General features: G+C 39.1%; 1 protein-coding gene across 1 annotated transcript; it reads right to left on the bottom strand.

The window, feature by feature from the left end:
• Positions 1–3,502: 3,502 nt before the first annotated feature.
• Positions 3,503–5,082, bottom strand: LOC133815475 (uncharacterized). Its single transcript, XM_062248314.1, has 4 exons — positions 4,851–5,082; positions 4,650–4,718; positions 4,026–4,527; positions 3,503–3,743 (listed from the first exon to the last, which is right to left on the bottom strand). The coding sequence occupies exons 1-4, from the start codon at positions 5,080–5,082 to the stop codon at positions 3,503–3,505; spliced, it is 1,044 nt and encodes a 347-aa protein (XP_062104298.1).
• Positions 5,083–13,118: the final 8,036 nt, after the last annotated feature.

Genomic DNA, 13,118 nt, shown 5'->3' with positions numbered 1-13,118 from the left:
ATGTGATTATGTTTTAATGTTTTTTTCATCTTGTTTAATTGTATGTAGGATCATTATAACAAGGGGTTCCAAGATCAAATCAATGAGTTACATGTAAAGTTGACTGAAGTCCAAGCTTCCCAAAAGTTGATTATTGGTGAAGTTGGTTCTTTGAAGAAAAGTTTTGAAATTGATTTTGCTACAGCGATCGGTTTGCTTGTAGACATTAAGTCTGCTGTGTTTGTCAAAACTGATGGTGGAGATTTAGATTCTAAAAATCAAATGGACTTTGACCATATTTCTCAGGTAACCATTTTCTTATGTAATTTTCTTTTCATATAATATTTGTTGTCTATCTTGTTTAAATATTTTATTGCTTTCTTTAGGATTATTTTGATGATGTTTGTGTGGGAGAGTACTAAGATGTAAAAGTTGGTGAAAAGTTGAGGGTTGATTTGGAGCATTCTGTGAAGATTGCTTCAGCTTTTGTTACTCATGTTAAGGTATATTATTTTAATAATATATTGTATAAGGAAGTAGTTTGTTTATTATATTTGTTATAAATTATATATTTTTTCTCTTTTGTTTTTGCAGAGTCAATCTAAAGAAGCCTCATTTCTTTGCTCGACTCCTTCAACTACTACATTTCATGTGTCAAATGAAATGTGGAAGGTTATAAATGAGTATGTTAAGAAACCATTAAAAGATAGCAGTTATGTGTAGGATAAAAGTAATTGGTCGATTATTGTTTATGATTCTTTGAGGGTAGCTGATCCTGTGGCTATTTTGCCTAAGAAAGGAGAGGTGAGGCCGAGTGTTGTGGTCAAGTCTCCTTTCATGACAAAATTTGGGTCTTCTGAAGATGAAGGTAAACAAAAAAGAAAGAAGACTGTATTGGATAATATATGTCATTTTTCTAATGATCTTGGTCATAATCACACTGAAGAACAAGCTTCTGAGTTTCGTAGTTGGATTGAAACTAAAGTCAAGCACAATAACAATTTGTTTTTTTTTTAATTTGGCTTTGTTGAAATTGTTTGTTTAATTTTCTAAAAATTGTTTGGTTTATTTGTTTTTTAGGTTTAAGAAATATGATGATAACAAGGTTGAGCCATCAATCAATTTCACTTTCATTGATGAGAAGACTTAGTTCTACCGTTTGTATTATCCTGGGCATTTTGTTGATTCATCTGTGAGTTTCTTTCTTTTTATGTTGTGTTTATCATTTTTCAATTTTTTTAAAAAAAATTACATTGATGTACTTCAATTCTGTATTTGTTGTGATGGAGTAACTAGTTCCCACAGTCATTTTTTGTGTTTCAATGATATGTGTAACTGGTTACCCAAATGTATACCGTAGTAGTTTAGCTGGGGTAACTAGTTACCACAGTCATTTTTTGTGTTGCAATGCTCCGTGTAATTGGTTACCCAAATGTATAATTTTGATGTTTAGCTGATGGTAACTTGTTGCCCAAACTTTATAATTTGTTGTGTAGGTAATGGGAACTGATTACCCTTTGTTTTTCAAATATGTTATGTTGTAAGTGATAACAGGTTTCTTCATAGTTTGTCTTATAAGCATTTATTTTTTAAAATGCAGCATATTGATGTCATGATTTATTATTTGAGGAGAAATGTTAAGTTGTCCAAAGGTTTGAAGAGGAGAGACTCTACTACTGATAGTTGTTGTGTTCATGTATGAGAAGTTTAAGAAATCAAGCAGTGGTACATTTAACATTGATGACAGTTGTGTTCCTTTGAAGATTATGAGGGGCGAGTCATTGTTTTGCAGTACTCACTGCAATCTACTTGATCATGTCCTTATGCCTGTTAATGTGAAGGATCTCGCTCATTGGATTTTGCTACATTTTGACATAAAGAGGAGGTTTCTCATTGTTTATAGTTCTATGTCGGGGTCAAGGCATGAAAATTTGAGTTTACCTATAATTGAAGCATTTGCTGTAATGCTTCCTCTTCTATTGGAAAAGATTGGTTTTTATGATCGTCCTGATATAAATATTGATCTTAGTCCTTATGATGTCGCTAAGAATGATGCTTTCAATTGACTATTGCTAGAGGCATTCCTCAACAAGTTGAGTGGTGAGTTTTTTTTTTTTTAAGTTTGTTTATCTTGTTTGTTTCTGGTTTTGTTTTTATGTTATTAGTTTTTTTATGTGTTTGTAATATTGCAGCGACTGTGGGGTTTTTACAACGTGTTTTGCCGAGCAATTAACTCTTGGAAAGGAAAATGAGATGCCAAAAGAACTTGATGCTCAGTTGCTTCGCCAAGACATTGCTGTTAGCTTGTATTTTCATGAGAAGAAGAAACAAGAGGATGGATATTTGACTAGCGATGAGTTTAGTAAAAAACTTTTGGATAGAAGGCAGAAAAGGAGGAAGACTGCTGCATAGGTTATTTAGGAAGCTTTAGGAAATTATATTTGACTTATTTTATTTTGTCTATACTTTAGACCAGATCAGCTTTTGGAAATGATATTTGACTTTTGGAAATGATGACCAATAGTTAGTTGGATACTTGTCTATGTTAAATTGCTACTATTGTAAGACCTTGGTTACTTAAGACTATTTTATATATCTTTAGATCTTTTTTGTGTTGTTTATATGTATATATTTACTTAGTTTTCAGTGATATTTTAATGGTAATCAGGTACTTTATTTGGTCTTCATCTTATATACAAAAGAGTAGCTGGTTACCTTTGGTGCTTGATGTTTTTGCTATTTTTTTGTGGCAATTGTTAGAGCAAAGTACCCAGTTTCTTGTTTATTTTTTTATATTTCACGTTTAATAATTATATATTATATATATTCTACTTTTTAAAGCAACTGAGATATTTTAATGGTAATCAAGTACTTAGTTTGGTCTTCATCTTATATACAAGGGGTAACTGGTTACTTTTGGTGCTTGATGATTTTGCTATTCTTTTTTTTTTTTTTTGTGGCAAATGTTAGAGCAAAGTATCTAGTTTATTGTTTATTTTTGTATGTATTTCACGTTTAATAATTATATATAATAAATATACAACTTTTTTAAAGCAACTGTGATATACAAAGTAATTATGATATAATAACCAGGTAACTAGCTGGGTCCTCATGTTATATACAAAGTGGTAACTAGTTACCTTTGGTAACCAATTACCCAAAATTTTATGTTTAATTTTTAAAAAACATATTTTTCGGGTGTTGGTGGCATAAATATATAACAGGCAATAAAAAAACCAACAATTTATTCTAAAAGGAATTTTATATGCTTGTGTAATCATTTAATGTATTTGAATTTGTAACAGACTTATTATAATACTCAATAACAATTTATGAATATGAAAATCACTCATTTAATTAATAAAGTTATGATAGGGTTGTTTTGTTGTAATATATCAAGCTGTGTCTTTTGTTTTTTCTACTTGTTTGCCTTGTCATTTGGTGGATTCCTACAAGTCTTCTTGTTATGTCCTAGTTGCCTACATTTCCCACAAGTGATTATTACTTTTGGTTCCCCTCTTGATCATAATCTTTTCTTTCTTGGTCTTCCTGCATGGATTGTTGCCTTTGGAGGGAGCACCACTATGTCTAAGTGTTGTGGGAGATTCCATTCGTCTTTATGGGGCAACGGATTAACATTTTCTTCATACAATGCTTTCAATGTTTCTGTTTTGTAAAACTTTGCACAGTAATCATACACTCTCAAGTTTCTCTTTGCAATTACAGCTACTGCATGCCCACAAGACATTTCATCTTCTTGAAACCTATTACAAGTACATGTTCTATTGTGTATATTTACTGTGAAATTGGTCCCCTTTTTATTACGAACTTGATATTCTATTGGGTTGAAAGGCAAGACTTGAAAATATTTTTGTCATGAATTAGAATAAAATAATAAACATTTTATGTACAATTAACGTTGAAGGTAACATGTTCCCCCTTTGTGTAGTTTATTATTATTTTTTGGCTGTTATGCAAGGTAACTGGTTACCATTCACTGACAAATTAAATAATAGTAAGAATAAGTTTAGTTGCATACCTCATACTTCATTTTCGAAACAATGTCATGTTTCAACTCATTTTCTGTTGCTGTAGAGACTTTTGTGAATGTTCCGTTTGCATTATTTGAGTTGTTCCAAACCCACTTTTGAACCAAACTTGTAAGGCATTCAACCAAGATATCAATAGGGAGATTTCTTGCAGCTTTTAGTGCAGCATTGAGCGATTCTGCGATGTTGGATGTCATCATGGTGTATCTTTTTGTTGGTGAGTATGATCTTGCCCAAGTTTCATACTTGACTTTCTCTAAATAGGGTCTAATGCGTCTGTCAAGTCTATCAAGGCCTCTCATGTAGTGTTCGCATTCTGTTTTTGTGTATGCTTTTACTGCTGCAATGACATTCATTTGTAGCTCTTCTCCAAGGCTTCCATACTTGCTTTTCAAATTATTGAGCAAGTGAAACATGCAAGCTCCATGGAAAGCATTTGGGTACACTATATGTACTGCATTGTCTGTGCTCTTGTGTCTGTCGAAAACAATAGCCAATCCTGTGAAGGTAACCAGTTACTTTTATAAGATTCTAAAGAAATAGCATGTATTTATGTATTGAGTTTAGGTAACCAGATCCTTTTTCTATGTAAACCAGAATATATAATTGAAGTTATCATACCTTCGGGTTCTCCATATGTGTCTCTCAGTTTGGAGAAGAACCAAAGCCAAGATTTATCATTTTCAGAGTCTATTATTCCAAAAGCCAAGATAAAAATGTTGTTGTTTGAATCTAACGTTGATGCTGAAAATAGGGTACCGCCATGTGCATTTCTCAAGAAAGTTCCATCAACAACAATTATAGGCCTCAAGTATCTCCAACCTTTGATTGAGTTAGAGAAAGCTATGTATAGGTATTTGAATCTATCTTCCTTGTCTGTGAGTAGGTGTGTTATTGTTCTTGGATTTGCTTGCTTCAACATGTAAAGATACATTAGCAACTTTTGATATGAATCATCAGGGTTCCCTCTTACAAGATGCAAAGCTTTTTCTCTTGATCTCCATGCTTTTGTGTATCCCATGGTTACTCCAACGTCATCATTCATGTCATTCATGATGTCATTTGGAGTATAATTTCTTTTGATTGGCTTTTACTTATTCTTTATTAACTCCCCAATTACGATGCTTTTTGCTTGCCTATGGTCCTCCATAAAAATTTCAACAGAGCAAGTGTGATTTGGAATGCATTTTCGTATCTTGAATAAATCTTGATTTATGTACTTAGATGCTCTCACAAACTAGCTGCATGTGTCATCTGCGCAGGTAACCATGTACTCTCTTGGTTCTGATCTTTTTGTTTTGAACTAGAAGTTATGTAGCATGGCATAGTAATGTAATCAGATATTACTATTTGGATTTCCTCCAACTTCTTTTTCCTTTTTGTATTGTCTTCAATTATAAAATCAATTAGTTCTTCAGCAAGGTGAGGTATGTATGCCACATTGATGCCCTCATTTGTTGTGCTTGGCATTCCTTCTTCAAGTAACATTTGTTCATTGATGGAAGATTTGTTTGCTTGCATTAATAATGTACCCACCTCCATTTCTTCTGTTGTAGCTTTTTGATTTGCTAGTAGAAGAAGGTTATTTTCATTGCTTGATTCTTGAACTATAGTGACACACAATGGTAAGTCTGTTATTTTGCAGCAACTTTTTTCTTTATTTCCATGTAGAACAATTGTTTCAACCTTCATTGGTGGTGTTCCTTTGGCTACTTGATAATAAACTTCAATAGTTGCTCTTGTTTCCTTTATCTCCTCTTTTATCAAATTCACCAAGTTGTCAAGATAACAATTTGGTGGAATCAATATCCCAGTCATTGTGTACCCTTCATACTCATTTTTTTCATTCCACTTGCCTCCAAATTGAACCAAAGAAGTAGTATTGTCCATACCTGCTGTTACACCCAAATTTTGAGAATGGAAGTTTGGATCTCGAAAGTTAGGCTCCTAAGGTGTAAACTTGAAAGAAGCATATTTGTCATGTAATCAGCATTAATGAGAAAGTCAAGGACGGTCTCACTGAGTATTAAAACGACGACGTCGGAATTGATGAGCTCGGAGCTACGTGGTCTCGAAGGAGTCCCGAGGTTACAAGTCGAGCTCGAAGCTACAATGACAAGGATTCAATACTTGTATAAATCTCATGGTTCAATTTTTTCCATCAGATAAGACAGTTCGAGCTCAGGAAGGGATGATCTCGACAAAGTCTCTTGTTAAAGACCAAGGTAAAACGAGGTAGCAAGCTCATGATGGTTGGTCAATCTCGAAGGCAACCGATTATTCGATAGCCAAGTGTGAACATAGTTACTATTTGAAAATCCCTATATATATGGGATTGGTTGTAATCTGCTGTAAAATCCCGAATATCATGGGATTTATACGCATATTATATAATTATATGCATTTAATTATATTTAATTTGTGATTTGAATAATAACTCCCCGAAATGTGTGGGGAGATATTCTGTAAACCAATCTATAAATAGATTGGAGCTATTCATTTGTAGAGTACTGAGAAATTTGTATTGGGGAATACTCTGTTAAATTGCTTCCAAGAAGCTTTGAGAGAATTCCATAGTTGAATAACATCGACTCGTGGACTAGGCAGATTTTAACTGCTGAACCACGTAAAAATCGTTTCTTTTATTATTTGTCTCTTCTGGTATTTTTTTTAATTGCTCTTCATTTCTAAGTTGACGAAAAACGACGTCAACAATTTGGTGCTTTCATTGAGAGACATTAAACAAGACGTGAGCTTTAATCTAAAAACCCCAGTACTAGTGGGAGACCATTGTCCCAGATACCTGAGGAGCAGACTCCTCGTACTGAGGAACATCCCTGACGACCTGGAAAGCAGCCCATGGTGGACCTGGACCCGAAGGAGAGGAATGATTCATCCAATTCTCAAGGACCACCTGCTCCCAGGCTTGATGAGGATCTGTACTACAACCCCGAGAGATATGTTCCTATCGTGGAACTTGAAAATCGCCAACTACGTAAATAGTTGGCAGAGGCGGCAAAAACCAATGAAGAATTAGCCAGACAGGCTGCTGACGCCCAGGCACCTCCCCGTAGGCCTAGAGGACGTCCCCGTGGGAGCACCGCAGCCGAATCAGTCGAGGCCCCAGAGAAGCACCCGAGCTGAGGCCACTGTCAACCTGGCTGCAGAATTATCAACAGGAACGGGTAATAACCGAGCCCCCCCAGTGGCTCGGACCCCGAATCCTGACGCAGCAAGAAACAACCCGGAGCCTGTCCAGGAAAACTCTGGGCCATCCAAGCCCGACAATGGGAGACAGCCACCGTCACCCATAAGGCATCCACCATCACCAATAAGGCACCCCTCGCCAGTCTGAGAGGTCCCACGACCTGCACTACAGAGGCCATCTCGCAGCGACAATCGAGATGGAAACCGACATGCTAGGCCGGGACAGGGGAATGAGAGGGAGGCTACCTGAGATCATAGAGCTCCTCAACCCTCAGGAAGCCAAATGTCAAGATCTCAAACTGCTGGAACAAGGAGACCAGCAGGGGACCCACCTCGTAATCATCGAGCCACGCATTCAGAGAGGGCTACAAGTTACGCAAGTGGAAGCTCAGACTACACTCGGTCCATAAGCATTTACAATACTGAGCCAAGGCATACGGGGAATCAAGGGAATCACCCTAATCTGCGGGATCATCTAAACCATAACCGAGGGCGAGATAATCCCCCAAACACTGATCTACGAGACCATCTGAATGGTCGTAAGCAGCCAACATATAACCATGTACCAAGACAGGGAGCTAGAGTTGTTATTAACAATAACCAACCCCCTCAAGTACAGGCTCGACCCCCAGTGGATCTGGTTCAGAAAAGGATTGATTAGTTAGAAAGAGCATTCAGGCTCCTGCAAGATGAGCGGAACAGGGATAAGGCTGAAGAGTCCGACGAGGAGCTCGAGCCTTTTGTCTCACATATTTCTAACACTTTGTTTCCCTAAGGATTCCGAATACCCCATGTAGCACCATTTGATGGAAACTCAGACACGTATAGTCATCTGAGTACTTTTAACACCATCATGTGAGCCAACAATATTGGCTACAAGCTCAGATGTATGTTATTTCTAGCCACTCTTACAGGACCAGCAAAAAACTAGTTCGAGAAGTTTCGAAGACATTCAATCATGTCCTGGGATCAATTAGCTAGAGAATTTAAGAAGCAATTTAAAGCTATGGTTGGCATCAGGCCCGAAGCCTCAGCCTTAACCAATGTCCGACAACAGTAAGACGAGTCGCTAAAGAGTTACCTTACGATGTTTAACCTAGAAGTGGCCGAAGCTTGAAATGTCGATGATAGTGGCCATCTGATGGCCGTTGGAGCTAGTATTTTGCCAAGAAGTCCCCCTTGGGAAGATTTACAAGGAAAACCTATTAGGTCACTAACCGAGTTCAATTGGAGGGCCCAGAGGTTTGTCAATGCAGAAGAGGCAAGGTTAGCGTTAAACCGAACCTCTCAGCCCATAACTACAATGACAAATGTGAACTCTGCCTCGACCTCGGCGGCCCCATCAACTTCAAAACCCTCCGGGGGTAACCCATCTAAAAGTAAAAAGAATGAAGGGAATAACCCCGAGGCTGGTGGAGGGAAAAAGAAGAAAGGGGATAAATATTTCTCCATATACAAAGTGTATACTGAGCTCAATGAGACTCGGGAGAATATTTACCTGGCCAATGAGAACCAGGTTCTATTTAGATGACCTGACCCCATGCAGAATCAGAAGGTGAAAAGGGACTCAAACAAATACTGTAGATTCCATAGAGACATCGGACGTACGACCGATGAATGTCGACAATTGAAGGACGAGATCGAAGGTTTGATCTCGAGGGGATATTTCGGCCAGTACAACAGAAACCGAAATCCCAATCAAGCCTCAACAAGTCAGAGGGCAGCAGCTGCATAACCTGCCCAACACAATAACTCCCGAGCTCGGGAGGATGAGAGGCCCCCTCCGGTTGATGGAGAGGAAATAGTAACCATCTTGGGGGGACCTCATATTGCAGGCTCAGGCAGGAACGCTCAGAAAATATACGTAAATGAGCTCAAAACCAGATACGGTTCTCCTTATGAATCCGAACCACGAGCTCCAAAACAACAGAAGGTTGAAACTCAGCCCATAACATTTACCAAAGAGGACGCATCACACGTCCAATTTCCTCATAACGACCCCCTGGTCATTACTCTCCAACTCGCAAACAAGAGGGTACGTCGAGTCCTGATTGATAACGAGAGCTTGGTGAATATCCTTTACAAGGCCACTCTAGAAAATATGGGACTCGCGCTTCGTGATTTGAAAGCATGTGCAACAACGTTGTACGGTTTTTCAGGAGAAGGGATTGCCTGTATGGGATCCATTGAACTCCCCGTAACCATGGGAGACAATCCAGTCTCAGTAACCAAGATGACGGAGTTTGTAGTGGTGGACCTCCCATCAGCCTACAACGTACTGCTCGGGAGACCCAGCCTGATTGGGCTGGGAGTAATGTCGTCTGTTAGGCACTTGGCCATCAAGTTCCCGACTTCTAGTGGCATCTGGACGCTGAAGGGAGACCAGCTCGCAGGAAGAGAGTACTACAACATTTCTATACGAGGAAAAATTCTGACAAGTGCGCAAGCACTGGTGGTTATTCAAGAAATAAATTAAGTTGTTTTAGAGATTGATGAGGAGATCGATCCCATAGTAGATGAGAGGGCCGATCTTGAACCTCTGGAAGAGCTCGAGGAAGTTGAGCTCGATGCAATATATGTCACGAAGGTGGTGAATGTGGGTAAGAATCTTTCTAAGAAGGCAAGATAGCAATTAATTTGCTTCTTAAAAGAAAACTAGGATGTGTTCGCATGGTCACACTCGGACATGGTAGGAATCAGTTTGAATGTCATGAGCCATGCACTTAATATTGACAAGAGCTTCCCCCCGAAGCAGCAAAAACGAAGACTCCTGGATGATGATAGAAAGAAGTCCCTCAAGGAAGAGGTCGATAGGTTAAAAGAAAATCGATTCATATGAGATGCCTTTTATCCTGATTGGATCGCCAATCCGGTGTTGGTCCCAAAGGACAATGGCAAATGGCGAACCTGTATCGACTACTCGGATCTTAATAAGGCATGCCCTAAACACTGTTTCCCCTTACCTCAGATAGATCAGCTCGTAGATGCCATTGCAGGTCATGGCATAATGTCATTCATGGACGCTTATTCTATATATAACCAGATCGCCATGCATGCACCAGATCAGGAACACACAAGCTTCGTAACTGACAAAGGGTTATACTGCAACAATGTCATACCTTTCGGGCTCAAAAACGTTGGTGAACCGGATCTTCCCCGATCAAATAGGAAATAACATGGAAGTTTATGTTGACGATATGTTAGTAAAATCAAAACATAACGATAACCATGTGGATGATCTCGCAGAGTGCTTTACTGTACTTCGAAAGTACAATATGAAACTTAACCCACAAAAGTGGTCATTCAGAGTGTCTTCGAGAAAATTCCTTGGATATATAGTAAATGCACAGGGGATAGAGGTTAATCCTGACAAAATTAAGGCATTGATAGATATGCCCTCACCTTGGAAGCACAAGGACGTCCAGAGCTTAACTGGATGGATGGCGGCATTAAGTAGGTTTATCTTGAAATATACAGACCGATGTCTTCCATTTTTCAACCTTTTAAGGGGGGGGGGGGGGGGGGGCAAAAAATTCGAGTGGACGGAAGAGTGTGAGCTCACATTCCAGAATCTTAAGAAGCACCTCATCGAACCACCAATTTTTTCGAAACCTATCATGGGAGAAATTTTGTATCCATACCTCGCTACAACTGAGCACGCCATTAGTGCGGTGCTGGTACGTGAAGAGAAGAAGGTACAACAGCCTGTATACTATGTCAGCAAAAGGTTATTGGGGGCAGAATCAATATACCCGTTAATGGAAAAATTGGCTCTGAGTCTGATACATTCATCTCAAAAGCTCTAACCCTATTTCCAACCACACCCTATTCATGTGCTAACTGACCAGCCGCTATGACAAGTTTTGTCCAAACCAGAGGCTTCAGGAAGATTGTTAAAGTGGGCTATTGAACTCGGGCAATTCGAGATCACATACCACCCAAGAACAACCACCAAGGGACAAGCCCTGGTAGATTTCATTGTTGAATGTACTGAAATCTTGAATGAAGAAGTTGTAACCCCAGCCTGCAAGCTGTGGAAACTTTATGTCGACGGATCCTCCAATGAAAACGGATCGGGGCAAGTATTATACTAATTACCCCAGCGGGAAATCGATTCCACTAAGCATTAAGATTCAACTTAGAAGCATCAAACAACAAGGCTGAATATGAGGCATTATTAGCAGGACTCCAAATAGCCAAAGAGCTCAAAGCAAAGGCTATACACTGCTATAGCGACTCACAGATAATGGTCAACCAAGTTTTAGGGGAATATCAAGCTTGTGGCATAAGAATGGTCGCGTACCTAGAGAAAGAAAAAACTTCACTCGAACAGTTCAAATTCTATGCTATAGAGCAAGTTCCCCGAGAACAAAATTCAAATGCAAACGCGTTGGCCAGGCTCGCTACAACCAGCGAGGCCGATTAAACATGGTCCCGGTAGAGTTTCTATCGACCTTGAGTATCAGCGAGCCCAACAAGGAGGCGGTATGCATGATCGACTCACAACCAACCTAGATGACCCCAATAATTGACTACCTCGAAACCGGAGTCTCCCAGCAGACCGGAACGAGGCTCGAAGGTTGATGTATCAGATCCCGAGATACATTATTGTGGAAGGAAGGTTATATCGACGAGGGTATTCTATGCCATTACTCTAATGTGTAACTCCACCCGAGGCGAAGAAAATTTTGGAAGAAATTCATGAAGGATTTTGTGGAGATCACACTAGGGGCATAGTTTGTCCAAAAAGGTGATAAGACAGGGGTATTTTTGGCCCACAGTCAAGGCAGACGCGTTTGAATATGTCAAACGATGTGATAAATGACAGCGATTTGCCTCAATTCTGCGAGCTCCACCTACCGAGCTCACCATTTTGAGCCCCCATGGCCATTTGCAGTATGGGGATCGACCTCATAGGCTCATTGCCAACAGGCAAAGGTGGAGTAAGGTACGCTGTGGTCGCGGTCGATTAGTTCACGAAATGGACCGAAGCTGAACCCATGGCCACTATCACCTCGAAAAAAGTCTTAGACTTTGTTGTAAAAAATATCATCTACCGATATGGGATGCCTAAAAAGATAGTGTCAAACAATGGAACCTAGTTTGACAGTGACCTATTTACTCATTTCTGCGAAAAAAATGGGATAATAAAAAGCTTCTCCTCCATCGCCCATCCCCAGTCAAATGGCTAGGTCGAAGCAGTCAACAAGACCCTAAATAGTTCCATAAAGAAAAGGTTAGAAGAGGCAAAAGGAAGGTGTCCTGAGGAATTACCTCAAGTTTTGTGGGCTTATCGAACCATAGCTCGGACTTTAACGGGGCATACTCCTTTCTCTCTAGCTTATGGGTGTGAAGCCATGTTACCTATTGAAGTCGAAATTCCTACAATACGCAGCCATGCGTACAACCAGGCCTCGAACCAATCCTAGCTCAAAGAAAGTCTAGACCTCATTGAAGAAAGATGAGATGAAGCTCAATTGAAAAATGTTGCATACCAGCAACGAGCTACTAGGTACTTCAATAAAAGGGTTCGAGATAGAATATTCGGATTGGGAGACCTGGTACTAAGACGAGTATTTTTAGCTACAGGAGACTCGTTTGCCGGGGTACTCAGACCTAACTGGGAAGAACCTTACTAGATCGAATCTATCATCCGACCTAGGGTGTATAAACTGGCAAGATTAAATAGAGAGTTGGTTCTACGAGCTTGGAATGGTGAACATCTATGACCTTATTATCAATAATGTATGGTGTTTTCATTGTAACCAAGCATGTTTATTTTTTCTGCTTTTTGTCAATAAAATGTCAAGTTTTGTTCGAAAGTTGTTTTCTTTTTTCAATGTTATATTTTTTGCAAACTCTCTTAATTCAATAACCTATGGT

This window comes from Humulus lupulus, chromosome 2, assembly GCF_963169125.1.
Source record: "Humulus lupulus chromosome 2, drHumLupu1.1, whole genome shotgun sequence".
NCBI classification, from domain to species: domain Eukaryota; kingdom Viridiplantae; phylum Streptophyta; class Magnoliopsida; order Rosales; family Cannabaceae; genus Humulus; species Humulus lupulus.
Note: the sequence above shows the minus strand (reverse complement) of the source record. Positions and strands in the feature narration are given on the sequence as shown.

Bases quoted from the DNA above. Each gene is read 5' to 3' on its own strand.
- LOC133815475 (XM_062248314.1), bottom strand. From the start codon at position 5,082: ATGAATGACATGAATGATGACGTTGGAGTAACCATGGGATACACAAAA. The intron at 4,528-4,649 runs GTATGATAACTT...TTACCTTCACAG, and splicing joins CACATATGGAGAACCCGAAG to GATTGGCTATTGTTTTCGAC. The intron at 3,744-4,025 runs GTATGAGGTATG...TACTTGTAATAG, and splicing joins GACATTGTTTCGAAAATGAA to GTTTCAAGAAGATGAAATGT.